The sequence below is a fragment of the Salvelinus namaycush genome, chromosome 17 (assembly GCF_016432855.1).
Source record: "Salvelinus namaycush isolate Seneca chromosome 17, SaNama_1.0, whole genome shotgun sequence".
NCBI lineage: Eukaryota > Metazoa > Chordata > Actinopteri > Salmoniformes > Salmonidae > Salvelinus > Salvelinus namaycush.
The window spans coordinates 29,620,902-29,647,960 of NC_052323.1; the positions used below are offsets into that span (position 1 = coordinate 29,620,902).

General features: G+C 43.4%; 1 protein-coding gene across 1 annotated transcript; it reads right to left on the bottom strand.

The window, feature by feature from the left end:
• Positions 1 to 369: 369 nt before the first annotated feature.
• On the bottom strand, positions 370 to 26,876 carry LOC120062171 (shootin-1-like). Its single transcript, XM_039011977.1, has 14 exons — positions 26,799 to 26,876; positions 23,715 to 23,775; positions 19,294 to 19,388; positions 17,282 to 17,444; positions 16,632 to 16,729; positions 15,428 to 15,509; positions 10,696 to 10,790; positions 6,800 to 6,946; positions 5,458 to 5,611; positions 5,113 to 5,272; positions 4,926 to 4,999; positions 4,638 to 4,741; positions 677 to 742; positions 370 to 534 (listed from the first exon to the last, which is right to left on the bottom strand). The coding sequence occupies exons 1-14, from the start codon at positions 26,874 to 26,876 to the stop codon at positions 370 to 372; spliced, it is 1,542 nt and encodes a 513-aa protein (XP_038867905.1).
• Positions 26,877 to 27,059: the final 183 nt, after the last annotated feature.

A 27,059-nucleotide genomic window follows, 5' to 3' on the forward strand; every position in this document is an offset into this window, starting at 1 on the left:
TGTTTACCAACCACACTGTAGGCCTGACATCTAAACTGGTTCATGATACTTGGTTGTCCCTGGACAATATTCTAACGCAAAGATAACACATTGTTGATTGTCTAAGAACTGGTTACAAAGACTACACTGTATAATTATTATTGAATTCACAACACGTGAATGTGGCTCACTCCTAATGAATAGTGACATCAGGCATGTCCTGGTCTATAGTCTAATGATTAGAGTACTGTATGCATATGATCATGACAGGGTGTATTGCGCCCTTTGGTGGGGATATGTAGAATAGTCGAGGATAAAATGCGCATCTCTTTTTTTCAGCAACCCACTCAAATAGTCTATTCATACCTATTTTAGGAGAACGAAAGAAATCTAAACAAACAGACGAATGGTGTTGCTACCTCCATCTCCAGAGTCACAGGCCTGTTTACGTCTCCGCCTCAGGATGACCTCCAGCTCGCTGCTGACAGGGCTCTTCCCTGGGGGGGACGGGACCGACTCCTGAGCCCCCCGACTGGGACTCTTCTTCACTGTCTCCTGGAGGGGGTCCAGAAACACAGACAACATGTTTTACTGTTGGTAAGAGATATATAGTTTTTTTGTCACTTATTAAAAGCATATATGAGCTTTTATAAATGTCTTATAATAAGGCTAATAAAAAATAATAATAATAACATACCAGAATGCCTTTCAGTTCTTCCATGGCACTCTCCTGTGGCAACTTTTCTTCCATTACTGGAGGTTGCTAGGGGTTGAGAGAATGGTATTAATACAGCAACTAAGTTAATAAACAGGACATAACACACATTTTACTTATGTGTTCACACACACACCGGTCCTGGCAGCTGGTGTTAGCTTTTATCACATAGCTGGTCTATATTTGAAAGCTGGAGGCCATTTTTATTGATTTTCTCCTCATAGCCCCTCGGAGCCTGCAAATTGTCATGGTGATTTTGTCAATCAATATAATATAAATGAAAGCGGCAGCCATGGGGTCTCTGTCAGTCTACACTGTGAGGTAATCCATGGACAATGTTACACAAAGAGAAATAGGCCATGCCAAAAGCCAAACTGAAGACTGGTTTTAGTAAGAGATTAATAACAGAACTGCTATAATCCATCTCACTCTAGTACCATATGATGTGGATTATCTCTGTGGTGTGGGGGTTAGCATGCCGTTTTGTTGTAATTTTAGGATCCAGAGAGACTTCCCTTTCACAAAATTGATGTAAAAGTCAACATACTCACTTTTACGGCAACTCTCTTTGGGGAGACAGTCAGTTGATTAGAAAACATGACATGGGAAGAGACAGTCAGTTGATTAGAAAACATGACATGGGTGGAGAAATAAGGGAGTAATCAGTATGAGAACATTAAGAGTCTATATTTCCACAGTTTGAGAACATTAAGAGTCTATATTTCCACAGTTTGAGAACATTAAGTAGAGTCTATATTTCCACAGTATGAGAACATTAGGTAGTCTATATTTCCACAGTATGAGAACATTCAGTAGAGTCTATATTTCCACAGTATGAGAACATTCAGTAGAGTCTATATTTCCACAGTATGAGAACATTAAGTAGAGTCTATATTTCCACAGTTTGAGAACATTAGGTAGAGTCTATATTTCCACAGTATGAGAACATTCAGTAGAGTCTATATTTCCACAGTATGAGAACATTCAGTAGAGTCTATATTTCCACAGTATGAGAACATTTAAGTAGAGTCTATATTTCCACAGTATGAGAACATTCAGTAGCGTCTATATTTCCACAGTATGAGAACATTAAGTAGAGTCTATATTTCCACAGTATGAGAACATTAAGTAGAGTCTATATTTCCAAAGGTTGAGAACATTAGGTAGGGTCTATATTTCCACAGTATGAGAACATTAGGTAGAGTCTATATTTCCACAGTTTGAGAACATTCAGTAGAGTCTATATTTCCACAGTATGAGAACATTCAGTAGTCTATATTTCCACAGTATGAGAACATTCAGTAGCGTCTATATTTCCACAGTATGAGAACATTAAGTAGAGTCTATATTTCCACAGTATGAGAACATTCAGTAGAGCCTATATTTCCACAGTGTGAGAACATTAGGTAGTCTATATTTCCACAGTTTGAGAACATTAGGTAGAGTCTATATTTCCACAGTTTGAGAACATTAAGTAGAGTCTATATTTCCACAGTATGAGAACATTAGGTAGAGTCTATATTTCCACAGTATGAGAACATTCAGTAGAGTCAATATTTCCACAGTATGAGAACATTAAGTAGAGTCTATATTTCCACAGTTTGAGAACATTAAGTAGAGTCTATATTTCCACAGTTTGAGAACATTAAGTAGAGTCTATATTTCCACAGTATGAGAACATTAGGTAGAGTCTATATTTCCACAGTTTGAGAACATTAAGAGTCTATATTTCCACAGTTTGAGAACATTAAGTAGAGTCTATATTTCCACAGTATGAGAACATTAGGTAGAGTCTATATTTCCACAGTATGAGAACATTCAGTAGAGTCTATATTTCCACAGTTTGAGAACATTAGGTAGAGTCTATATTTCCACAGTATGAGAACATTCAGTAGAGTCTATATTTACACAGTATGAGAACATTCAGTAGAGTCTATATTTACACAGTTTGAGAACATTAGGTAGAGTCTATATTTCCACAGTATGAGAACATTAAGTAGAGTCTATATTTCCACAGTTTGAGAACATTAGGTAGAGTCTATATTTCCACAGTATGAGAACATTCAGTAGAGTCTATATTTCCACAGTTTGAGAACATTCAGTAGAGTCTATATTTCCACAGTTTGAGAACATTAAGAGTCTATATTTCCACAGTTTGAGAACATTAAGTAGAGTCTATATTTCCACAGTATGAGAACATTAGGTAGTCTATATTTCCACAGTATGAGAACATTCAGTAGAGTCTATATTTCCACAGTATGAGAACATTCAGTAGAGTCTATATTTCCACAGTATGAGAACATTAAGTAGAGTCTATATTTCCACAGTATGAGAACATTAAGTAGAGTCTATATTTCCACAGTTTGAGAACATTAGGTAGAGTCTATATTTCCACAGTATGAGAACATTCAGTAGAGTCTATATTTCCACAGTTTGAGAACATTCAGTAGAGTCTATATTTCCACAGTATGAGAACATTCAGTAGAGTCTATATTTCCACAGTATGAGAACATTTAAGTAGAGTCTATATTTCCACAGTATGAGAACATTCAGTAGCGTCTATATTTCCACAGTATGAGAACATTAGGTAGAGTCTATATTTCCACAGTATGAGAACATTCAGTAGAGTATATATTTCCACAGTTTGAGAACATTCAGTAGAGTCTATATTTCCACAGTATGAGAACATTCAGTAGTCTATATTTCCACAGTATGAGAACATTTAAGTAGAGTCTATATTTCCACAGTATGAGAACATTCAGTAGCGTCTATATTTCCACAGTATGAGAACATTAAGTAGAGTCTATATTTCCACAGTATGAGAACATTCAGTAGAGTCTATATTTCCACAGTATGAGAACATTCAGTAGAGCCTATATTTCCACAGTTTGAGAACATTAAGTAGTCTATATTTCCACAGTTTGAGAACATTAGGTAGAGTCTATATTTCCACAGTTTGAGAACATTAAGTAGAGTCTATATTTCCACAGTATGAGAACATTAGGTAGAGTCTATATTTCCACAGTATGAGAACATTCAGTAGAGTCTATATTTCCACAGTATGAGAACATTAAGTAGAGTCTATATTTCCACAGTTTGAGAACATTAAGTAGAGTCTATATTTCCACAGTTTGAGAACATTAAGTAGAGTCTATATTTCCACAGTATGAGAACATTAGGTAGAGTCTATATTTCCACAGTTTGAGAACATTAAGAGTCTATATTTCCACAGTTTGAGAACATTAAGAGTCTATATTTCCACAGTATGAGAACATTAGGTAGAGTCTATATTTCCACAGTTTGAGAACATTTGGTAGAGTCTATATTTCCACAGTTTGAGAACATTAGGTAGAGTCTATATTTCCACAGTTTGAGAACATTAGGTAGAGTCTATATTTCCACAGTATGAGAACATTCAGTAGAGTCTATATTTCCACAGTTTGAGAACATTAGGTAGAGTCTATATTTCCACAGTATGAGAACATTCAGTAGAGTCTATATTTCCACAGTATGAGAACATTCAGTAGAGTCTATATTTCCACAGTTTGAGAACATTAGGTAGAGTCTATATTTCCACAGTATGAGAACATTAAGTAGAGTCTATATTTCCACAGTTTGAGAACATTAGGTAGAGTCTATATTTCCACAGTATGAGAACATTCAGTAGAGTCTATATTTCCACAGTTTGAGAACATTCAGTAGAGTCTATATTTCCACAGTTTGAGAACATTCAGTGGAGTCTATATTTCCACAGTATGAGAACATTAAGTAGAGTCTATATTTCCACAGTATGAGAACATTCAGTAGAGTCTATATTTCCACAGTATGAGAACATTAGGTAGAGTCTATATTTCCACAGTTTGAGAACATTAAGTAGAGTCTATATTTCCACACTTTTCCAAGACAATTATTTAAACAAAACATGAACTGTTGACCTCTTCACCTTAGTGTCTCCTCCCTTGACAGGCCTCAGAACCACTCCATGTTTAATCCTCTCCATCATCTCATTGACTGCCTTCACTTTAACATCTGTACCTCCTTCTGCACCTCCTTCTGCACCTCCTTCTGCAGGACAAGGAGAGAGACAGAGGGTTACATGGACAATATTGTAAAGATGTGTGATTTTAAAATAAGAAATTCCTCAATTATGGATGACTATTTGAATCATATTCTCTATGTTCTATATTATTCTGGCAGGTGCAGATTTGATTCTCAGTGATTTCAAACCTACCAGGAGCTTGTTCCAACTTCGGGGATCCCCCCTTTGAACCCTTGGATGATTTCCTCATGATTGCAATCAGTGAGCTATTGAATGAAAAGAGTAAATTAAACTCAGTATGATTAGACAGATTGGTGGTTGGAGCATTCATCCCTCCACGCAAGCCTGTACACAACATAATAATAGCCTATTGTCTTACCTGAGGGGGTTGCATCGCGATGGGGGAGGGGGTGGAGGAGGGGGAGGGGGTGGTGGTGGGGGTGGAGGGGGCTGGGGAACAGGGGCGGGGGGTGGGGCGATCCCTGGTTCAGGGCCTGGTGAGGGCTCCGTGCTCTTCTGGACCTGCAGCAGCTCTTGCACTAAAGACATAAAAGACAGATGTGTTAGATGAAGCCTGGGTCACCAGTCTTTTAACAGGAGAAGATGGACAACGATCGATTCCACTGGTACTGCTGGAGACGTATTCTTTCACAACGCTACAGGAATAAAAGCTGTGGTTACCCACAGTGTGATGTGATTGACAGCCTGTAGGTGTCCTCCTCACCTCTTTTCTCTAGGTCACGGTTCTTCTTCTCTACCTCCTGCAGACGTCCCTCTGTCTCTCTCTTCTCCTCCTCCATCAGTTCCAGCTGGCTCTGCAGCTCTGCTATCTGCTGTTTCAGAGAGGACTCCTGTAGCTCAGCCTCCAGAGCCTTCACCTACATGGATATGAATGGAGACAACCAGTGTGTTTGAGATCCAGATTGACTATATTTCAGTTGGACTGCGCAGAATCACTGATTTACAAATCACCTTGCACCCAAAGAACTACTCATTATGTGATCAAGATGAGCAATTCTGCTCTTTGCCTTGCTAAAACTACACTGAAGAAAAATATAAACGCAACATGTAAAGTGTTGGTCCCATGTTTCATGAGCTGAAATAAAAAATCCCAGACATTATCCAAATACAAAAAAAGCTTGTCTCTCAAATATTGTGCACAAATTTGTTTACATCCCTGTTAGTGAGCATTTCTCCTTTGCCAATATAATCCATCCACCTGACAGGTGTGGCATATGAAGAAGCTGATTAAACTGCATGATCATTACACAGGTGCACCTTGTGCTGGGGACAATAAAGGCCACTTTAAAATGTCCAGTTTTGTCACACAACACAACACAATATTACAGATGTCTCAAGTTCTGAGAGAGCATTCAATTGGCATGCTGACTGCAGGAATGCCCACCAGAGCTGTTGCCAGAGAATTTAACGTTCATTTCTACACTATAAGCCGCCTCCAACGTTGTTTTAGAAAATTTGAAAGTACGTCCAACCGGCCCCGCAACCACAGACCACATGTAACCACGCCAGCCCAGGACTTCCATATCCGGCTTCTTCACCTGCGGAATGGTCTGAGTGTGAGTGCCGGGGACTGTTTCTGTCTGTAATAAAGATCAGCTTGTCTACATGGTGCTGAGAAAGATCAGTTACAGAATCTATATCTGTCAGACAGATGTCTGTAATGTAGCCTGCTTTCTGTCTGTAGAAAAATATAATATACTGTCAGAGGGGAAGATGGTAGCTTATGATCGCCGCCAGATTAATTAGGGAGGAATCCTGTGGGCTGGACAGCTTCAAACAAACACCCATCATAGCCCCATGTCATGTGTTGTGGGTACTGGGGGTGGAGATCTGAGAGGTGATGACTTTGCAGGTTTGGCCACAGCTGGAGTACAGCAACTGCTGCATGGGAAACCAGTGAGGGTAGTCAGACCATAGAGATATATACTGTGTCTATCTAGGAGTCAGACTGGGACTGTGAGGCTTACCTTCTGGTGATGCTACCTATAACTGTAGTAGTCCTGTGACGTAGTCAGACCATCCATCCATCCATGACCTAGACCTACCTTCTGGTGATGCTGCAGTCTCTCCTGCTCCAGAGTCTTGGTAACATTAGCCACGTCCTCCAGAGCCTTGATCAGCTGCAGGCTGGGGTCAGCGTTCTGTAGCAGGATCATACTCTGTCTGTTAGCCTCTTTCTGCTTCACCAACATCTGGAGGAAGAGAGAGAAGGAGGGGAGGAGGAAGGGAGGAGGGGAGGGAGTAAGGAAGGGAGGGAGTGAGGGAGGAAGGGAGGAGGGTGTGAGGAAGGGAGGAGGGGAGAGGAAGGAGGGGAGAGAGTGAGGAAGGGAGGAGAGGAGGGAGTGAGGAAGGGAGAAGGGGAGGGAGTGAGGGAATGAGCAGGTGTTTTAAAAACAACAGACCCAGGTTCTCTGGATATGGAAGCATTAGACTGTAGAATGAAGCAGGATATAGAAGCATTAGACTGTAGCATGAAGCAGGATATTGAATCATTAGACTGTAGCATGAAGCAGGATAAAGAAGCATTAGACTGTAGCATGAAGCAGGATATAGACACATTAGACTGTAGCATTAAGAAGGATATGAAAGCATTAGACTGTAGCATTAAGAAGGATATGAAAGCATTAGACTGTAGCATGAAGCAGGATATGAAAGCATTAGACTGTAGCATGAAGCAGGATAAAGAAGCATTAGACTGTAGCATGAAGCAGGATATGGAAGCATTAGAGTGTAGCATGAAGCAGGATATAGAAGCATTAGACTGTAGCATGAAGCAGGATATGGAAGCATTAGACTGTAGCATGAAGCAGGATATGGAAGCATTAGACTGTAGCATGAAGCAGGATATGGAAGCATTAGACTGTAGCATGAAGCAGGATATGGAAGCATTAGACTATAGCATGAAGCAGGATAAAGAAGCATTAGACTGTAGCATGAAGCAGGATAAAGAAGCATTAGACTGTAGCATGAAGCAGGATATGAAAGCATTAGACTGTAGCATGAAGCAGAATATATAAGCATTAGACTGTAGCATGAAGCAGGATAAAGAAGCATTAGACTGTAGCATGAAGCAGGATATGGAAGCATTAGACTGTAGCATGAAGCAGGATATGGAAGCATTAGACTGTAGCATGAAGCAGGATATGGAAGCATTAGACTGTAGCATGAAGCAGGATATGGAAGCATTAGACTGCAGCATGAAGCAGGATATGGAAGCATTAGACTGTAGCATGAAGCAGGATAAAGAAGCATTAGACTGTAGCATGAAGCAGGATATGAAAGCATTAGACTGTAGCATGAAGCAGGATATATAAGCATTAGACTGTAGCATGAAGCAGGATAAAGAAGCATTAGACTGTAGCATGAAGCAGGATATGGAAGCATTAGACTGTAGCATGAAGCAGGATATGGAAGCATTAGACTGTAGCATGAAGCAGGATATGGAAGCATTAGACTGTAGCATGAAGCAGGATATGGAAGCATTAGACTGTAGCATGAAGCAGGATATGGAAGCATTAGACTGTAGCATGAAGCAGGATATGGAAGCATTAGACTGTAGCATGAAGCAGGATATGGAAGCATTAGACTATAGCATGAAGCAGGATATGGAAGCATTAGACTGTAGCATGAAGCAGGATATGGAAGCATTAGACTGTAGCATGAAGCAGGATATGGAAGCATTAGACTGTAGCATGAAGCAGGATATGGAAGCATTAGACTATAGCATGAAGCAGGATATGGAAGCATTAGACTGTAGCATGAAGCAGGATATGGAAGCATTAGACTGTAGCATGAAGCAGGATATGGAAGCATTAGACTGTAGCATGAAGCAGGATATGGAAGCATTAGACTGTAGCATGAAGCAGGAAGTAAGCATGCGTTGTTTTTATATAAATGGTCAACAACAACCACAGCCAGCATTCTCCAGAGAACCCCCTCTCCCTCTCCAGCCTCAGGCCAAGCAGCGTAACAGTACACCCCACTACTGTGGCTGTGGTTCCCCCAAGCAAATGTCTGCCCTTCAAAGCATTGCTGAGTCTGTGCTGCTGCTGTCAGTCCCCAGACTAGTTCTGCTGCTGCTCCTCAGTCCCCAGACTAGGACTAATACTGCTGCTGCTCCTCAGTCCCCAGACTAGTACTAATACTGCTGCTGCTCCTCAGTCCCCAGACTAGTACTGCTGCTGCTCCTCAGTCCCCAGACTAGTACTGCTGCTGCTCCTCAGTCCCCAGACTAGGACTAATACTGCTGCTGCTCCTCAGTCCCCAGACTAGGACTAATACTGCTGCTGCTCCTCAGTCCCCAGACTAGTACTGCTGCTGCTCCTCAGTCCCCAGACTAGGACTAATACTGCTGCTGCTCCTCAGTCCCCAGACTAGGACTAATACTGCTGCTGCTGTCAGTCCCCAGACTAATACTGCTGCTGCTCCTCAGTCCCCCGACTAGTACTGCTGCTGCTCCTCAGTCCCCAGACTAGGACTAATACTGCTGCTGCTCCTCAGTCCCCAGACTAGTACTGTTGCTGCTCCTCAGTCCCCAGACTAGGACTAATACTGCTGCTGCTCCTCAGTCCCCAGACTAGGACTAATACTGTTGCTGCTCCTCAGTCCCCAGACTAGGACTAATACTGTTGCTGCTGTCAGTCCCCAGACTAGGACTAATACTGCTGCTGCTCCTCAGTCCCCAGACTAGGACTAGCACTGTTGCTGCTCCTCAGTCCCCGGACTAGGACTAATACTGCTGCTGCTCCTCAGTCCCCAGACTAGGACTAATACTGTTGCTGCTCCTCAGTCCCCAGACTAGGACTAATACTGCTGCTGCTCCTCAGTCCCCAGACTAGGACTAATACTGTTGCTGCTCCTCAGTCCCCAGACTAGGACTAATACTGCTGCTGCTCCTCAGTCCCCAGACTAGGACTAGCACTGTTGCTGCTCCTCAGTCCCCAGACTAGGACTAATAATGCTGCTGCTCCTCAGTCCCCAGACTAGGACTAGTACTGTTGCTGCTCCTCAGTCCCCAGACTAGGACTAATACTGCTGCTGCTCCTCAGTCCCCAGACTAGGACTAATACTGTTGCTGCTCCTCAGTCCCCAGACTAGGACTAATACTGCTGCTGCTCCTCAGTCCCCAGACTAGGACTAGCACTGTTGCTGCTCCTCAGTCCCCAGACTAGTACTAATACTGTTGCTGCTGTCAGTCCCCAGACTAGGACTAGTACTGTTGCTGCTCCTCAGTCCCCAGACTAGGACTAATACTGTTGCTGCTGTCAGTCCCCAGACTAGGACTAGTACTGTTGCTGCTCCTCAGTCCCCAGACTAGGACTAGCACTGTTGCTGCTCCTCAGTCCCCAGACTAGGACTAATACTGCTGCTGCTCCTCAGTCCCCAGACTAGGACTAGTACTGTTGCTGCTCCTCAGTCCCCAGACTAGGACTAATACTGCTGCTGCTCCTCAGTCCCCAGACTAGTACTAGGACTGCTAGAAACCCTAGATCTGGAGGGTTTCTGTTATTGGAGGTCAGTAAATATGCTTTCAGGAAAATATATACGCACCATTCCTCAACACAAAATTATTATGAATAAATAATTATAGTGAGAATATCGGTCTATGTTTATTTAAGAGTAATTTGAACATTAGGAGAAAAAAAAGTAAAGTAATAAAACATTTGTAGATGTTAGCAGACGTAGCCAAAGACAACAAACATTTGTACAAGTAATTTGTTAACATGGTGATTTAAGATAATGGCACAGTACAGTGTCATTATCCCAGTCATCATGTCTGATATGAGTCTTCCCTTGCCTGCCTGCCTGTCTGCCTGTCTGCCTGCCTGTCTGCCTGTCTGTCTGTCTGTCTGTCTGTCTGCCTGCCTGCCTGCCTGCCTGCCTGCCTGCCTGCCTGCCTGCCTGCCTGTCTGTCTGTCTGTCTGCCTGTCTGTCTGCCTACCTCATGGGCATACGTCTCAGCCTTCATCCTCAGGCTCTGCTCCAAATCCAGCTGCTCCTTCATCTCCTCATACTCTGTAGTAGCCATCACAGACACTGAAGAGAGAGAGAGATGAGAGAGAGATGAGAGATGGAGAGAGAGAGAGAACGAGGGATTAAAGCATAACCACAGTAAAACAATAAAACATAGCCACTCAGGGAGGATGGTCTAATTGAAAGCCTGAAGCTGTTTCCAGATCACTGTAATATAGTAACAGCAGGGCAGAAAGAAGAGGGCCATCTGCTGTGTAGCCCCCTCTCTACCAGGATGAAGTCTCTGAGGAGGAGACCGTGGAGCAGTAGCATGCCCTCGACAGTTGATTAAGGATGGTGAGCAGGGAGTGTGTGTGTGTGTGTGTGTGTGTGTGTGTGTGTGTGTGTGTGTGTGTGTGTGTGTGTGTGTGTGTGTGTGTGTGTGTGTGTGTGTGTGTGTGTGTGTGTGTGTGTGTGTGTGTGTGTGTGTTGGGAGGGCCTGGTCTTTTCAGGAAGACAGCCAGCTGCACATCCACCCCCACATATATTACCTTATAGACAGCTGACAGGAGTTTAGTTCAGCTCTTGTGGCAGTGCCTCACAGATGCATATAAATCAATGCACACATTGTATCTCTCTACATACAGTATTACTGGTATTAAATGTAACTGTCCCGGTAACTACTAAACCACGTTCCCTGGTCTATACATTCTGCACTACTACATATGATGAACAGTAGCCACCCAGAAACATATGAACACAGTGGGTAGTGGATAGACTGTCATGTCACTCACCTCTACTGATATGAACACAGTGGGTAATGGATAGACTGTCATGTAACTCACTTCTACTGATATGAACACAGTGGGTAGTGGATAGACTGTCATGTAACTCACCTCTACTGATATGAACACAGTGGGTAGTGGATAGACTGTCATGTAACTCACCTCTACTGATATGAACACAGTGGGTAGTGGATAGACTGTCATGTCACTCACCTCTACTGATATGAACACAGTGGGTAGTGGATAGACTGTCATGTCACTCACCTCTACTGATATGAACACAGTGGGTAGTGGATAGACTGTCATGTCACTCACCTCTACTGATATGAACACAGTGGGTAGTGGATAGACTGTCATGTCACTCACCTCTACTGATATGAACACAGTGGGTAATGGATAGACTGTCATGTAACTCACCTCTACTGATATGAACACAGTGGGTAGTGGATAGACTGTCATGTCACTCACCTCTACTGATATGAACACAGTGGGTAATGGATAGACTGTCATGTAACTCACCTCTACTGATATGAACACAGTGGGTAGTGGATAGACTGTCATGTCACTCACCTCTACTGATATGAACACAGTGGGTAATGGATAGACTGTCATGTCACTCACCTCTACTGATATGAACACAGTGGGTAATGGATAGACTGTCATGTAACTCACTTCTACTGATATGAACACAGTGGGTAGTGGATAGACTGTCATGTCACTCACCTCTACTGATATGAACACAGTGGGTAGTGGATAGACTGTCATGTCACTCACCTCTACTGATATGAACACAGTGGGTAATGGATAGACTGTCATGTAACTCACCTCTACTGATATGAACACAGTGGGTAGTGGATAGACTGTCATGTCACTCACCTCTACTGATATGAACACAGTGGGTAGTGGATAGACTGTCATGTCACTCACCTCTACTGATATGAACACAGTGGGTAGTGGATAGACTGTCATGTAACTCACCTCTACTGATATGAACACAGTGGGTAGTGGATAGACTGTCATGTCACTCACCTCTACTGATATGAACACAGTGGGTAGTGGATAGACTGTCATGTCACTCACCTCTACTGATATGAACACAGTGGGTAGTGGATAGACTGTCATGTCACTCACCTCTACTGATATGAACACAGTGGGTAGTGGATAGACTGTCATGTAACTCACCTCTACTGATATGAACACAGTGGGTAGTGGATAGACTGTCATGTCACTCACCTCTACTGATATGAACACAGTGGGTAGTGGATAGACTGTCATGTCACTCACCTCTACTGATATGAACACAGTGGGTAGTGGATAGACTGTCATGTCACTCACCTCTACTGATATGAACACAGTGGGTAGTGGATAGACTGTCATGTAACTCACCTCTACTGATATGAACACAGTGGGTAGTGGATAGACTGTCATGTCACTCACCTCTACTGATATGAACACAGTGGGTAGTGGATAGACTGTCATGTAACTCACCTCTACTGATATGAACACAGTGGGTAGTGGATAGACTGTCATGTAACTCACCTCTACTGATATGAACACAGTGGGTAGTGGATAGACTGTCATGTAACTCACCTCTACTGATATGAACACAGTGGGTAGTGGATAGACTGTCATGTCACTCACCTCTACTGATATGAACACAGTGGGTAGTGGATAGACTGTCATGTCACTCACCTCTACTGATATGAACACAGTGGGTAGTGGATAGACTGTTATGTCACTCACCTCTACTGATATGAACACAGTGGGTAGTGGATAGACTGTCATGTCACTCACCTCTACTGATATGAACACAGTGGGTAGTGGATAGACTGTCATGTCACTCACCTCTACTGATATGAACACAGTGGGTAGTGGATAGACTGTCATGTCACTCACCTCTACTGATATGAACACAGTGGGTAGTGGATAGACTGTCATGTAACTCACCTCTACTGATATGAACACAGTGGGTAGTGGATAGACTGTCATGTCACTCACCTCTACTGATATGAACACAGTGGGTAGTGGATAGACTGTCATGTCACTCACCTCTACTGATATGAACACAGTGGGTAGTGGATAGACTGTCATGTCACTCACCTCTACTGATATGAACACAGTGGGTAGTGGATAGACTGTCATGTCACTCACCTCTACTGATATGAACACAGTGGGTAATGGATAGACTGTCATGTAACTCACCTCTACTGATATGAACACAGTGGGTAGTGGATAGACTGTCATGTCACTCACCTCTACTGATATGAACACAGTGGGTAATGGATAGACTGTCATGTAACTCACCTCTACTGATATGAACACAGTGGGTAGTGGATAGACTGTCATGTCACTCACCTCTACTGATATGAACACAGTGGGTAATGGATAGACTGTCATGTCACTCACCTCTACTGATATGAACACAGTGGGTAATGGATAGACTGTCATGTAACTCACTTCTACTGATATGAACACAGTGGGTAGTGGATAGACTGTCATGTCACTCACCTCTACTGATATGAACACAGTGGGTAGTGGATAGACTGTCATGTCACTCACCTCTACTGATATGAACACAGTGGGTAATGGATAGACTGTCATGTAACTCACCTCTACTGATATGAACACAGTGGGTAGTGGATAGACTGTCATGTCACTCACCTCTACTGATATGAACACAGTGGGTAGTGGATAGACTGTCATGTCACTCACCTCTACTGATATGAACACAGTGGGTAGTGGATAGACTGTCATGTAACTCACCTCTACTGATATGAACACAGTGGGTAGTGGATAGACTGTCATGTCACTCACCTCTACTGATATGAACACAGTGGGTAGTGGATAGACTGTCATGTCACTCACCTCTACTGATATGAACACAGTGGGTAGTGGATAGACTGTCATGTCACTCACCTCTACTGATATGAACACAGTGGGTAGTGGATAGACTGTCATGTAACTCACCTCTACTGATATGAACACAGTGGGTAGTGGATAGACTGTCATGTCACTCACCTCTACTGATATGAACACAGTGGGTAGTGGATAGACTGTCATGTCACTCACCTCTACTGATATGAACACAGTGGGTAGTGGATAGACTGTCATGTCACTCACCTCTACTGATATGAACACAGTGGGTAGTGGATAGACTGTCATGTAACTCACCTCTACTGATATGAACACAGTGGGTAGTGGATAGACTGTCATGTCACTCACCTCTACTGATATGAACACAGTGGGTAGTGGATAGACTGTCATGTAACTCACCTCTACTGATATGAACACAGTGGGTAGTGGATAGACTGTCATGTAACTCACCTCTACTGATATGAACACAGTGGGTAGTGGATAGACTGTCATGTAACTCACCTCTACTGATATGAACACAGTGGGTAGTGGATAGACTGTCATGTCACTCACCTCTACTGATATGAACACAGTGGGTAGTGGATAGACTGTCATGTCACTCACCTCTACTGATATGAACACAGTGGGTAGTGGATAGACTGTTATGTCACTCACCTCTACTGATATGAACACAGTGGGTAGTGGATAGACTGTCATGTCACTCACCTCTACTGATATGAACACAGTGGGTAGTGGATAGACTGTCATGTCACTCACCTCTACTGATATGAACACAGTGGGTAGTGGATAGACTGTCATGTCACTCACCTCTACTGATATGAACACAGTGGGTAGTGGATAGACTGTCATGTAACTCACCTCTACTGATATGAACACAGTGGGTAGTGGATAGACTGTCATGTCACTCACCTCTACTGATATGAACACAGTGGGTAGTGGATAGACTGTCATGTCACTCACCTCTACTGATATGAACACAGTGGGTAGTGGATAGACTGTCATGTCACTCACCTCTACTGATATGAACACAGTGGGTAGTGGATAGACTGTCATGTCACTCACCTCTATTGAACCTCTTGATGGTCTTGCTTTGCTGCTCCGTGGTTTTGTGAAGCTCCTTCATTTCAGCTTGCTCCTTCTCAGTCTACAAAAACATTTAGAATGGAAAAATATAAACACAATGTGGAAAGTGTTGGTCCCATGTTTCATGAGCTGAAATATCCCAGATATGTTTCATATGCACAAAAAGCTTATTTCTCTCAAATTTTGTACACAAATTTGTTTACATCCCTGTTAGTGATCATTTTTCTCCTTTTCCAAGATAATCCATCCACCTCACCTCAAGAAATGGATTACAGCATGATCATTACACAGGTGCACCTTGTGCTGTGGACAATAAAAGGCCACTAAAATGTGCTGTTTTGTCACACAACAATACCACAGATGTCTCAAGTTCTGAGGGAGCGTGCAATTGGCATGCTGACTACAAGAATGTCCACCAGAGCTGTTGCCAGATAATTCAATGTTAATTTCTCTACCATAAGCCGCCTCCAATGTCATTTTAGGGAATTTGGCAGTACATCCAACCGGCCTCACAACCGCAGACCACGTGTAACCAAATCAGTCCAGGACCTCCACATCCGGCTTCGTCACCTGCGGGATGGTCTGACACGAGCCACCCGGACAGCTGATGAAACTGTGGGTTTGCATTTTACTCACCAAACATGTCACCCATTGAGCATGTTTGGGATGCTCTGGATCGACGTGTACGACAGCGTGTTCCAGTTCCCGACAATATCCAGCAACTTTGTACAGCCATTGAAGAGGAGTGGGACAACATTCCACAGGCCACAATCAACATCCTGATCGACTCTAAGTGAAGCAGATGTGTTGCGCTGCATGAGGCAAATGGTGGTCACACCAGATACTGACTGGTTTTCTGATCCACGCATCTACTTCTTTTTTAAGGTGTCTGTGACCAACAGATGCATATCTGTATTCCCAGTCATGTGAAATCCATACATTAAGGCCCAATTAATGTATATCAATTGACTGATTTCCTTATATGAACTGTAACTAATTTAGATTTTTGATCAGTGTACATATCAAAACTATGAAAAATCTAGACAGATATTCTTCATTCAATCTCACATACAAGTCCTCTCAGCAGCCCTCAGAATCCCACCCCAAGCAGACACGTTCTGTGCCTGTCTGAGACAGTCCTCCTGTGAGGTATTGATTACCAGGCCTGGTAGTGGATACTCACCAGGGCTGTTAGCTCTTCAATCTGTCTCTGCTGCTCTTGAAGCTGACCGGCAAGCCACTTCTTCTCTTGCAGCAGACTGCTCACTGTCTCCTGCAGCTCTGGAGGGGAAGGAAAGGGTTCCTGGGTGACACGGCGTGATGACATCTCTTCACTACTAATATTCTGACATAGAGCTCTGTTAATATAACATTTTAACATGGTTTATCTTGCTACTGGAAATACCATTAGAAAAAACAACAGAAAGATGAAACCTAATATGCTGTACAGGCACAACATCATTTCATTGCAGTCAGTCCATTACCCCGTCAAGACAAATCTAGACAAAGGGTCTGATATAGTGTCGACCTGCTGTTGGTATTGGCTGTACGGGTCAGGGCTGGTGTCCTGTGTGTCTGTCTGTGTACGGGTCTGGTAGGTACCCGGTACTGTCTGTGTACTGGTCTGGTAGCTACCCGGTACTGTCTGTGTACTGGTCTGGTAGCTACCCGGTACTGTCTGTGTACTGGTCTGGTAGCTACCCGGTACTGTCTGTGTACTGGTCTGGTAGGTACCCGGTACTGTCTGTGTACTGGTCTGGTAGCTACCTGGTACTGTCTGAGTACGGGTCTGGTAGCTACCCGGTACTGTCTGTGAACTGGTCTGGTAGGTACCTTTACCCTGCTGTTGGTACTGGCTGTACGGGTCAGGGCTGGTGTCCTGTGTGTCCGTCTCCTCTTCCAGAGGCATGCAGTCTGTGATACTAGGTAGCATCTCATCCAGACAGGGTCGAGACGACAGGCTCAGATACTTCAGCTTCCTGTTCTCACTGTTCAACTGGGGGACAAACAACACACACTGGATTATATATGATAAAGACAAATTATGTAAAGCTGATAACAGAGGCCAATAGCACACAGAAACATACACTGGCACACATACATTTGGCATGTTGACTGTAATATTGTAAGATATGTATCTACTGTAGCCTACACATCAAAGGCTTATGGAAATAAACATTATACATACAAACATGTAAAATGCTTGTCTTTTTGAATCACCACCTCTTGGCAGGGCCCAGGGAGTAATGATATACCACTACTTAACTACTAAGTCAAGCAGTGTCAGTCTCTTACCTTGGGGGCAAGGGCCTCAACTACTAAGTCAAGTAGTGTCAGTCTCTTACCTTGGTGGCAAGGGCCTAAACTACTAAGTCAAGCAGTGTCAGTCTCTTACCTTGGTGGCAAGGGCCTCAATTACTAAGTCAAGCAGTGTCAGTCTCTTACCTTGGTGGCAAGGGCCTCAACTACTAAGTCAAGCAGTATCAGTCTCTTACCTTGGTGGCAAGGGCCTCAACTACTAAGTCAAGCAGTATCAGTCTCTTACCTTGGGGGCAAGGGCCTCAACTACTAAGTCAAGCAGTATCAGTCTCTTACCTTGTGGGCAAGGGCCTCAACTACTAAGTCAAGCAGTATCAGTCTCTTACCTTGGTGGCAAGGGCCTCAACTACTAAGTCAAGCAGTGTCAGTCTCTTACCTTGGGGGCAAGGGCCTCAACTACTAAGTCAAGCAGTGTCAGTCTCTTACCTTGGTGGCAAGGGCCTCAACTACTAAGTCAAGCAGTGTCAGTCTCTTACCTTGGGGGCAAGGGCCTCAACTACTAAGTCAAGCAGTGTCAGTCTCTTACCTTGATGGCAAGGGCCTCAACTACTAAGTCAAGCAGTGTCAGTCTCTTACCTTGGTGGCAAGGGCCTCAATTACTAAGTCAAGCAGTGTCAGTCTCTTACCTTGATGGCAAGGGCCTCAACTACTAAGTCAAGCAGTGTCAGTCTCTTACCTTGGGGGCAAGGGCCTCAACTACTAAGTCAAGCAGTGTCAGTCTCTTACCTTGGTGGCAAGGGCCTCAACTACTAAGTCAAGCAGTGTCAGTCTCTTACCTTGTGGGCAAGGGCCTCAACTACTAAGTCAAGCAGTATCAGTCTCTTACCTTGGGGGCAAGGGCCTCAACTACTAAGTCAAGCAGTATCAGTCTCTTACCTTGGTGGCAAGGGCCTCAACTACTAAGTCAAGCAGTATCAGTCTCTTGCCTTGGTGGCAAGGGCCTCAACTACTAAGTCAAGCAGTGTCAGTCTCTTACCTTGGGGGCAAGGGCCTCAACTACTAAGTCAAGGAGTGTCAGTCTCTTACCTTGGGGGCAAGGGCCTCAACTACTAAGTCAAGCAGTGTCAGTCTCTTACCTTGGGGGCAAGGGCCTCAACTACTAAGTCAAGCAGTGTCAGTCTCTTACCTTGGGGGCAAGGGCCTCAACTACTAAGTCAAGCAGTGTCAGTCTCTTACCTTGGTGGCAAGGGCCTCAACTACTAAGTCAAGCAGTGTCAGTCTCTTACCTTGGGGGCAAGGGCCTCAACTACTAAGTCAAGCAGTGTCAGTCTCTTACCTTGGGGGCAAGGGCCTCAACTACTAAGTCAAGCAGTATCAGTCTCTTACCTTGTGGGCAAGGGCCTCAACTACTAAGTCAAGCAGTGTCAGTCTCTTACCTTGGGGGCAAGGGCCTCAACTACTAAGTCAAGCAGTATCAGTCTCTTACCTTGGTGACAAGGGCCTCAACTACTAAGTCAAGCAGTGTCAGTCTCTTACCTTGGTGGCAAGGGCCTCAACTACTAAGTCAAGCAGTATCAGTCTCTTACCTTGGTGGCAAGGGCCTCAGCATTTTCTCTGCAGGATTTTTCTATCTCCAGCTGCGTCTGCAGAACGCTCACCTCCTCGATCACCATTTGGGAAACTGGAATACAAAAAACATTACATTACAGTTAGTTTTATGGTTTTATGGTACGATTTGACTCATTTTTTAAAGAATGAATGACTGACTGAATAAATGACTGACTGAATGAGAGGCAACATGTCTATTGTGTTACTCTGTTTCCCCTTCTCCCTATGGAGCTATTCAGTTTCCCTCTATTTCCCCTTCTCCCTACTGAGCTATTCAGTTTCCCTCTACTTCCCCTTCTCCCTACTGAGCTATTCAGTTTCCCTCTACTTCCCCTTCTCCATATGGAGCTATTCAGTTTCCCTCTATTTCCCCTTCTCCCTACTGAGCTATTCAGTTTCCCTCTACTTCCCCTTCTCCCTATTGAGCTATTCAGTTTCCCTCGATTTCCCCTTCTCCCTACTGAGCTATTCAGTTTCCCTCTATTTCCCCTTCTCCCTACTGAGCTATTCAGTTTCCCTCTACTTCCCCTTCTCCCTACTGAGCTATTCAGTTTCCCTCTACTTCCCCTTCTCCCTACTGAGCTATTCAGTTTCCCTCTATTTCCCCTTCTCCCTACTGAGCTATTCAGTTTCCCTCTATTTCCCCTTCTCCCTACTGAGCTATTCAGTTTCCCTCGATTTCCCCTTCTCCCTACTGAGCTATTCAGTTTCCCTCTACTTCCCCTTCTCCCTACTGAGCTATTCAGTTTCCCTCGATTTCCCCTTCTCCCTATTGAGCTATTCAGTTTCCCTCTATTTCCCCTTCTCCCTATTGAGCTATTCAGTTTCCCTGTTTCCCCTTCTCCCTACTGAGCTATTCAGTTTCCCTCTACTTCCCCTTCTCCCTACTGAACTATTCAGTTTCCCTCGATTTCCCCTTCTCCCTACTGAGCTATTCAGTTTCCCTCTACTTCCCCTTCTCCCTATGGAGCTATTCAGTTTCCCTCTATTTCCCCTTCTCCCTATCGAGCTATTCAGTTTCCCTCTACTTCCCCTTCTCCCCATTGAGCTATTCAGTTTCCCTCTACTTCCCCTTCTCCCTATGGAGCTATTCAGTTTCCCTCTATTTCCCCTTCTCCCTATCGAGCTATTCAGTTTCCCTCTACTTCCCCTTCTCCCCATTGAGCTATTCAGTTTCCCTCTACTTCCCCTTCTCCCTATGGAGCTATTCAGTTTCCCTCTATTTCCCCTTGAGCTATTCAGTTTCCCTCTGTCGACAGACAGAACTGTAGCGGGGTCCATGTGACATGCTAATGTAGCCAGATCGTGTTGCATTGGAGACCATGAAGGCTCAGGCTTTTTTTCCATTGTAAATCATTAGTATTTCCTCTGGCTACTAAATACTCTAAATCAGATTAACTAAGGTCCATGTGGTTCCATTGAAAATCTAAGCTTATCCTGCATTTGTGCCAGTGGTTATTTTTGTTTCAAAACATAGGCTACAGTGCTTAAAATGCTCTTAGATTTTTTTTGGGGGGGTGCTGTTGTTAGGAAAAGAGGTGCAATCATTCTCCCATATGCACATACACATTGCATATTGGCACACCCAGAAGTCCATCATTTGTTAACTATTGAAATGCTACTTAGTTTTCAGTGTCTATACTACTACAGTACGTCTAGCCTCCAAACTGACCCCTCAAGGGAGAATCTGGTTTAATCTGTTTCACTGTGACATCAATCCAACTAGGGGTACAACAGCCTACCTAGTCTGCTAAACTCCCCCTGTCCTCTGTGTTCTGCCGAAGCAACCACTGTGTTTATTCATGTACTATATTGTTCCGTTGCAAAAACACAAAATCTTAACGCAATATTCAAAATGTTCATGCTTATTCATTAATTTGCTTTAATGCGTTCTGAACACACATGCCTCTGCATATTATCCCCAGCTTGATTAGACCGTGTTTACAAAGCAGTAGGTCGATCCTAACCCTGATGTCTGACACTGAGCATGAATGAGTCAGTGAGAATTCTGCGAAAGGGGATCGAAGATTCTGCTTGTTATCACGCTTAGGAGCAGTAGGAAAGTTCTGCAGCACACACACATGACGACAGGCTGATCTCTATAGCTGTCCCACGGTTAAACTACTCCTCTCTGTCTCCCTGGATAGTGGATCTCCACATGAGACTAGAGGAAGAGCAGAGCTGGAGGGGCTGCGTGTCTGTCTCCCTGGATAGTGGATCTCCACATGAGACTAGAGGAAGAGCAGAGCTGGAGGGGCTGCATGTCTGTCTTGTTGTAGAGATTCTAGGTCAATAGCTCCTCTATGCTCAATGCTCCACGAGCTGAATGTTGACTCCAAAAACCTGCCTTTAACATGGTGTCATATACTCTGTAGAGGAGCGCTGAGCAAGTCATCGTGTCCCAAAGGGCACCCTATTCCCCACTTAGAGCAACTGCTTTAGATAGGGCCCTATTCCCTATATAGTGCCCTACTTTTGATCAGGACCCTGGGAATAAAATGCTATTTGGGACACAGACAGTGACTTACTCAAGAGCTTCTCTACAGAGGGAACAGAATCTTATCCTAGACATTGTACTGTAGGGGAAATATGAGCCTGCTTTCTGTTTCCCCTACAGACACCAAGCACTTACCGCTGTCAGGAGGGAGAGGAGCTAAGCTAGGCCAATCAGCAAGGACATTTGCAGCGTCATGCTGGCTCGCTGCGTCAGAAAAGTACAGTATCAACGCAGCAGGCCTGAGTCTGCTTGTTTGTCAGCGATGAGGTCTTGTAAGTATTATTGTTGTTTGAATGTAATCAGACAACTTTTGGTCCTAGCAAAGCAAATAGCTATAGCCTATAATTACAGGACTATAGAACATAATCTTAATCTTCAGAGATTATATAGCCAATGGTAATTGTATGATAAATTGTAGTTACTAATATCTCTTGTTTTAAGTGCATGTCAACTTGAAATTATATTTTAAAAGCTTATTTCCCCATATTGACTTGAGTATAATGTACCTATAAAATATACTGTATCACTCTGAGTGAAAGAACACAATAGAATAGATGCCAGACTGGAACACAGGAGCAGAGTCCCTCTCTTTCTCTACTGAATAATGCAGTGAAATAACATGAGGTGTTGGCGTGGTGACTTGTGGTTCTCATCAGAGATGAATGAATGCCGAACACAGCAGGGGACAGAGGAGAGACACAGTCCCCTGATGATTATAATAAGACCTGGTAATAACACGTTTTAGACACTACTGTTCTTTTGGCCCTGGCTGAAGGCTCATATGGTGTCTAGATGTGTACAGTCATAACTCAGGGCAACCTGTCTTTGATGATCTATTGTTTAGGTCTAAAGGCCAGCAAACAAAATAGGTTACCTCTCTGTTTAAAGTCTGTCTGTACCTGTCTGGGAAGCTGAAACTGGTCAGCGGAATTGGTTCCAGCTTGGTTGAGGAGAGAGACACACATCTAACTTTATTGGGTTATGTAAGAACTACAAAAATGATTTAATGCAGCACATCAAAAGGTAAACAACTTCTTACATGAATTACCTATCCTACAAGAGTCAAGCAGAAGCATTTCAGGAACTTGACTTGTAACGATCCAACCAACCATCTGAACAAAATGCTGATGACGTGACCTATAATAAATACAACATTGCCAAAGACAGCTAGCTGAAAGCTGTGAGAAAGTAGCCCAACAACCCTGTCATACTAACGCTACACTTTAAACCTACAGTATACTGTAGCTGTGAACTTTGAATGATTATTATCTTTCTTACCTCGCATAATGAAATCAGACGGTCTGTCAACGCTCCAGAACTCAACCCTGTAACCCTGTTCCTTACCAAATCAATTGTTAATGGAGCTACTGTGGTATTTCATTACATGTTGCTAGGAAGAACTGGGCAGGGTCGCCAAAACACAAATCCATGACTATGGTTGGCCAAAGGTCTGAGTCGTCATGGAAACTGAGATACCTTCTTACACACACCCATTCAGGAGCCGGTTTGGAGAGGCGGACATCATCGGAGGGGTGTGAGGAAGGGTAATGTGTGTAACAGTCCCCCACCCCCACTCCCTCTTTTACACCGCTGCTACTCTCTGTTGTTATCATCTATGCATATTCACTTTAATAACTCTACCTACATGTACATATTACTTCAACTAACCGGTGCCCGTGCACATTGGCTCTGTACCGGTACCCCCCTGTATATAGTCTCGCTATTGTTATTTTACTGCTGCTCTTTAATTACTTGTTACTTTTATTTCTTATCTGTATTTTTTTTAAACTGCATTGTTGGTTAGTAAGTAAGCATTTCACTGTAAGGTTGTTGTATTCAGTGCATGTCACTAATAAAATGTTATTTGATAAAAATGTGTGTGTGTCAGTGTCTGGGACTCACCTCTCTTGATGTGTTTCAGCTGGCTCTCTGCTTCATCTCTCTCTTCAGTCAGTTTCATGCACTGAGGAAACAGGAACGAATGGGTTCACATTCTACAATACGATCATATGCAGGTCACAAATAAACCTCCAAGCACAATCCATTTAAGTGTAGTTAATTGATTACAGTAATCCATGGTCCTTCATTGTTGTAGGGTATGAAGGATAGGACACTGAGACACTTTCCTTCTGTCAACACACTGTTCCAACACAGATGTTACTCATTTAGCATACACTGTTATATAGAGCAACTAGACGGTATTGAGTGGATACATTCTCATAATGGTCCCCCATGGGAATTGAACCCACAACTCTGGCGTTGCAAGTGCTGTGCTCCACCAACTAAGACACACGGGACTCCTATGATCTGCTATAGGACTATCTCCCTATTGTTTCAGTCTCCTATGATCTGCTGCAGGACTATCTCCCTATTGTTTCAGTCTCCTATGATCTGCTGCAGGACTATCTCCCTATTGTTTCAGTCTCCTATGATCTGCTATAGGACTATCTCCCTATTGTTTCAGTCTCCTATGATCTGCTGCAGGACTATCTCCCTATTGTTTCAGTCTCCTATGATCTGCTGCAGGACTATCTCCCTATTGTTTCAGTCTCCTATGTTCTGCTGTAGGACTATCTCCCTATAATTTCAGTCTCCTATGTTCTGCTGTAGGACTATCTCCCTATAGTTTCAGTCTCCCTATTGTTTCAGTCTCCTATGATCTGCTATAGGACTATCTCCCTATAGTTTCAGTCTCCTATGACCTGCTGTAGGACTATCTCCCTATTGTTTCAGTCTCCTATGTTCTGCTGTAGGACTATCTCCCTATTGTTTCAGTCTCCTATGTTCTGCTATAGGACTATCTCCCTATTGTTTCAGTCTCCTATGTTCTGCTATAGGACTATCTCCCTATAATTTCAGTCTCCTATGTTCTGCTATAGGACTATCTCCCTATAATTTCAGTCTCCTATGTTCTGCTGTAGGACTATCTCCCTATAGTTTCAGTCTCCCTATTGTTTCAGTCTCCTATGATCTGCTGCAGGACTATCTCCCTATTGTTTCAGTCTCCTATGACCTGCTGTAGGACTATCTCCCTATTGTTTCAGTCTCCTATGGACTGTTGTAGGACTATCTCCCTATTGTTTCAGTCTCCTATGACCTGCTGTAGGACTATCTCCCTATTGTTTCAGTCTCCTATGTTCTGCTGTAGGACTATCTCCCTATAGTTTCAGTCTCTTATGATCTGCTGTAGGACTATCTCCCTATTGTTTCAGTCTCCTATGATCTGCTGTAGGACTATCTCCCTATTGTTTCAGTCTCCTATATTCTGCTATAGGACTATCTCCCTATTGTTTCAGTCTCCTATGTTCTGCTATAGGACTATCTCCCTATAATTTCAGTCTCCTATGTTCTGCTATAGGACTATCTCCCTATAGTTTCAGTCTCCCTATTGTTTCAGTCTCCTATGATCTGCTGCAGGACTATCTCCCTATTGTTTCAGTCTCCTATGACCTGCTGTAGGACTATCTCCCTATTGTTTCAGTCTCCTATGATCTGCTGTAGGACTATCTCCCTATTGTTTCAGTCTCCTATGATCTGCTGTAGGACTATCTCCCTATTGTTTCAGTCTCCTATGTTCTGCTATAGGACTATCTCCCTATTGTTTCAGTCTCCTATGACCTGCTGTAGGACTATCTCCCTATTGTTTCAGTCTCCTATGACCTGCTGTAGGACTATCTCCCTATTGTTTCAGTCTCCTATGACCTGCTGTAGGACTATCTCCCTATTGTTTCAGTCTCATATGTTCTGCTATAGGACTATCTCCCTATAGTTTCAGTCTCCTATGACCTGCTGTAGGACTATCTCCCTATTGTTTCAGTCTCCTATGATCTGCTATAGGACTATCTCCCTATTGGTTCAGTCTCCTATGTTCTGCTATAGGACTATCTCCCTATTGGTTCAGTCTCCTATGTTCTGCTATAGGACTATCTCCCTATAATTTCAGTCTCCTATGTTCTGCTGTAGGACTATCTCCCTATTGTTTCAGTCTCCTATGATCTGCTGTAGGACTATCTCCCTATAGTTTCAGTCTCCTATGACCTGCTGTAGGACTATCTCCCTATTGTTTCAGTCTCCTATGATCTGCTGTAGGACTATCTCCCTATTGTTTCAGTTTGTTGGACAGACAAGGGAGCTGCTTCTACATGGTTTATTATATTGGTAATAGCGTACATGGAAAACAATGGTCCTTCTGCAATTCAGAGTACATTCAATAGGTAGTATGTGGCCTATATTGGGTCATTATCCGTTAGGGCAGGATAGACCTAGATTTTCTTACCAATTATTCTATAACAACAGCTACAGGAAGCTCTTCCCTAACATCCGTGTAATGCCAGGGACGTTCTGATCTGAAATTGCCTTGACTAGCCTATTGTTAAAGCACGTGTCCCACTTTCACCCACGTTCTACCTGCTCTCTGCCAAAGATACAAAAAACCACAAACATTCGTCGCACCACTGTTTTAAACAGGCCCACCGTGTCATCTTGCTTGAAATATAATTTTCTTTATAGATATTAAAAAATATGCTAAGGTTTATGAAATAGGCCTAGGCCTACTTGGTGGGACCCTTTAGTCAAGGCCTGATGTAATTAATTTATAGTGCATAGATTATTGCATTTCTAGAAAAAAACAAATGAGGTAGTGCTGAAATAAATACAAAAAAAGTGACAAAATGACATATACAATCTAAGATGACGCACCAGATAACCAAACCTCTAATCAGGTTTGTCAACTGAGATCCAATCATTATTTTAGCCGCCTAAATTTCGCCGACACTGGGCTTTCCTATCAATGGCAAGAATAGCGAGATTTTGGGAGGGGTCGGCCCTTTGATTTCTCGCAGCATAGCCTACCTACACCAAAACCGGCCGGCACAAATATATGCAGGGTAAAATAAAAACGTCTCGCCTTGACCTCGTTATGTCTATGTTACTTCTGTAATCGTTGAAAAAAGTCTAAAATACATGTAACGGAAGAGCATCTATTACCTGCATTTTCTGGGTATCTCTCGCCTCCGCCCCACATCCTTCCATCTGCACCAGCCCCGATGATGAAGACGGTAGCATTATGACCCCCGCCGATAACTAAACTAATATCTTGGACTTTATAATATCGTATTATAGAAAGAAAATAAATAACTAGGCTACTTCTAGCAACTGGCAAGTCCGCTGAGGTGTCTTAGAAAGAGCATTTCATGTCTATATGGGATGGATAAGACCGCTACTTCTATCTAGACACAGTGAATCCTT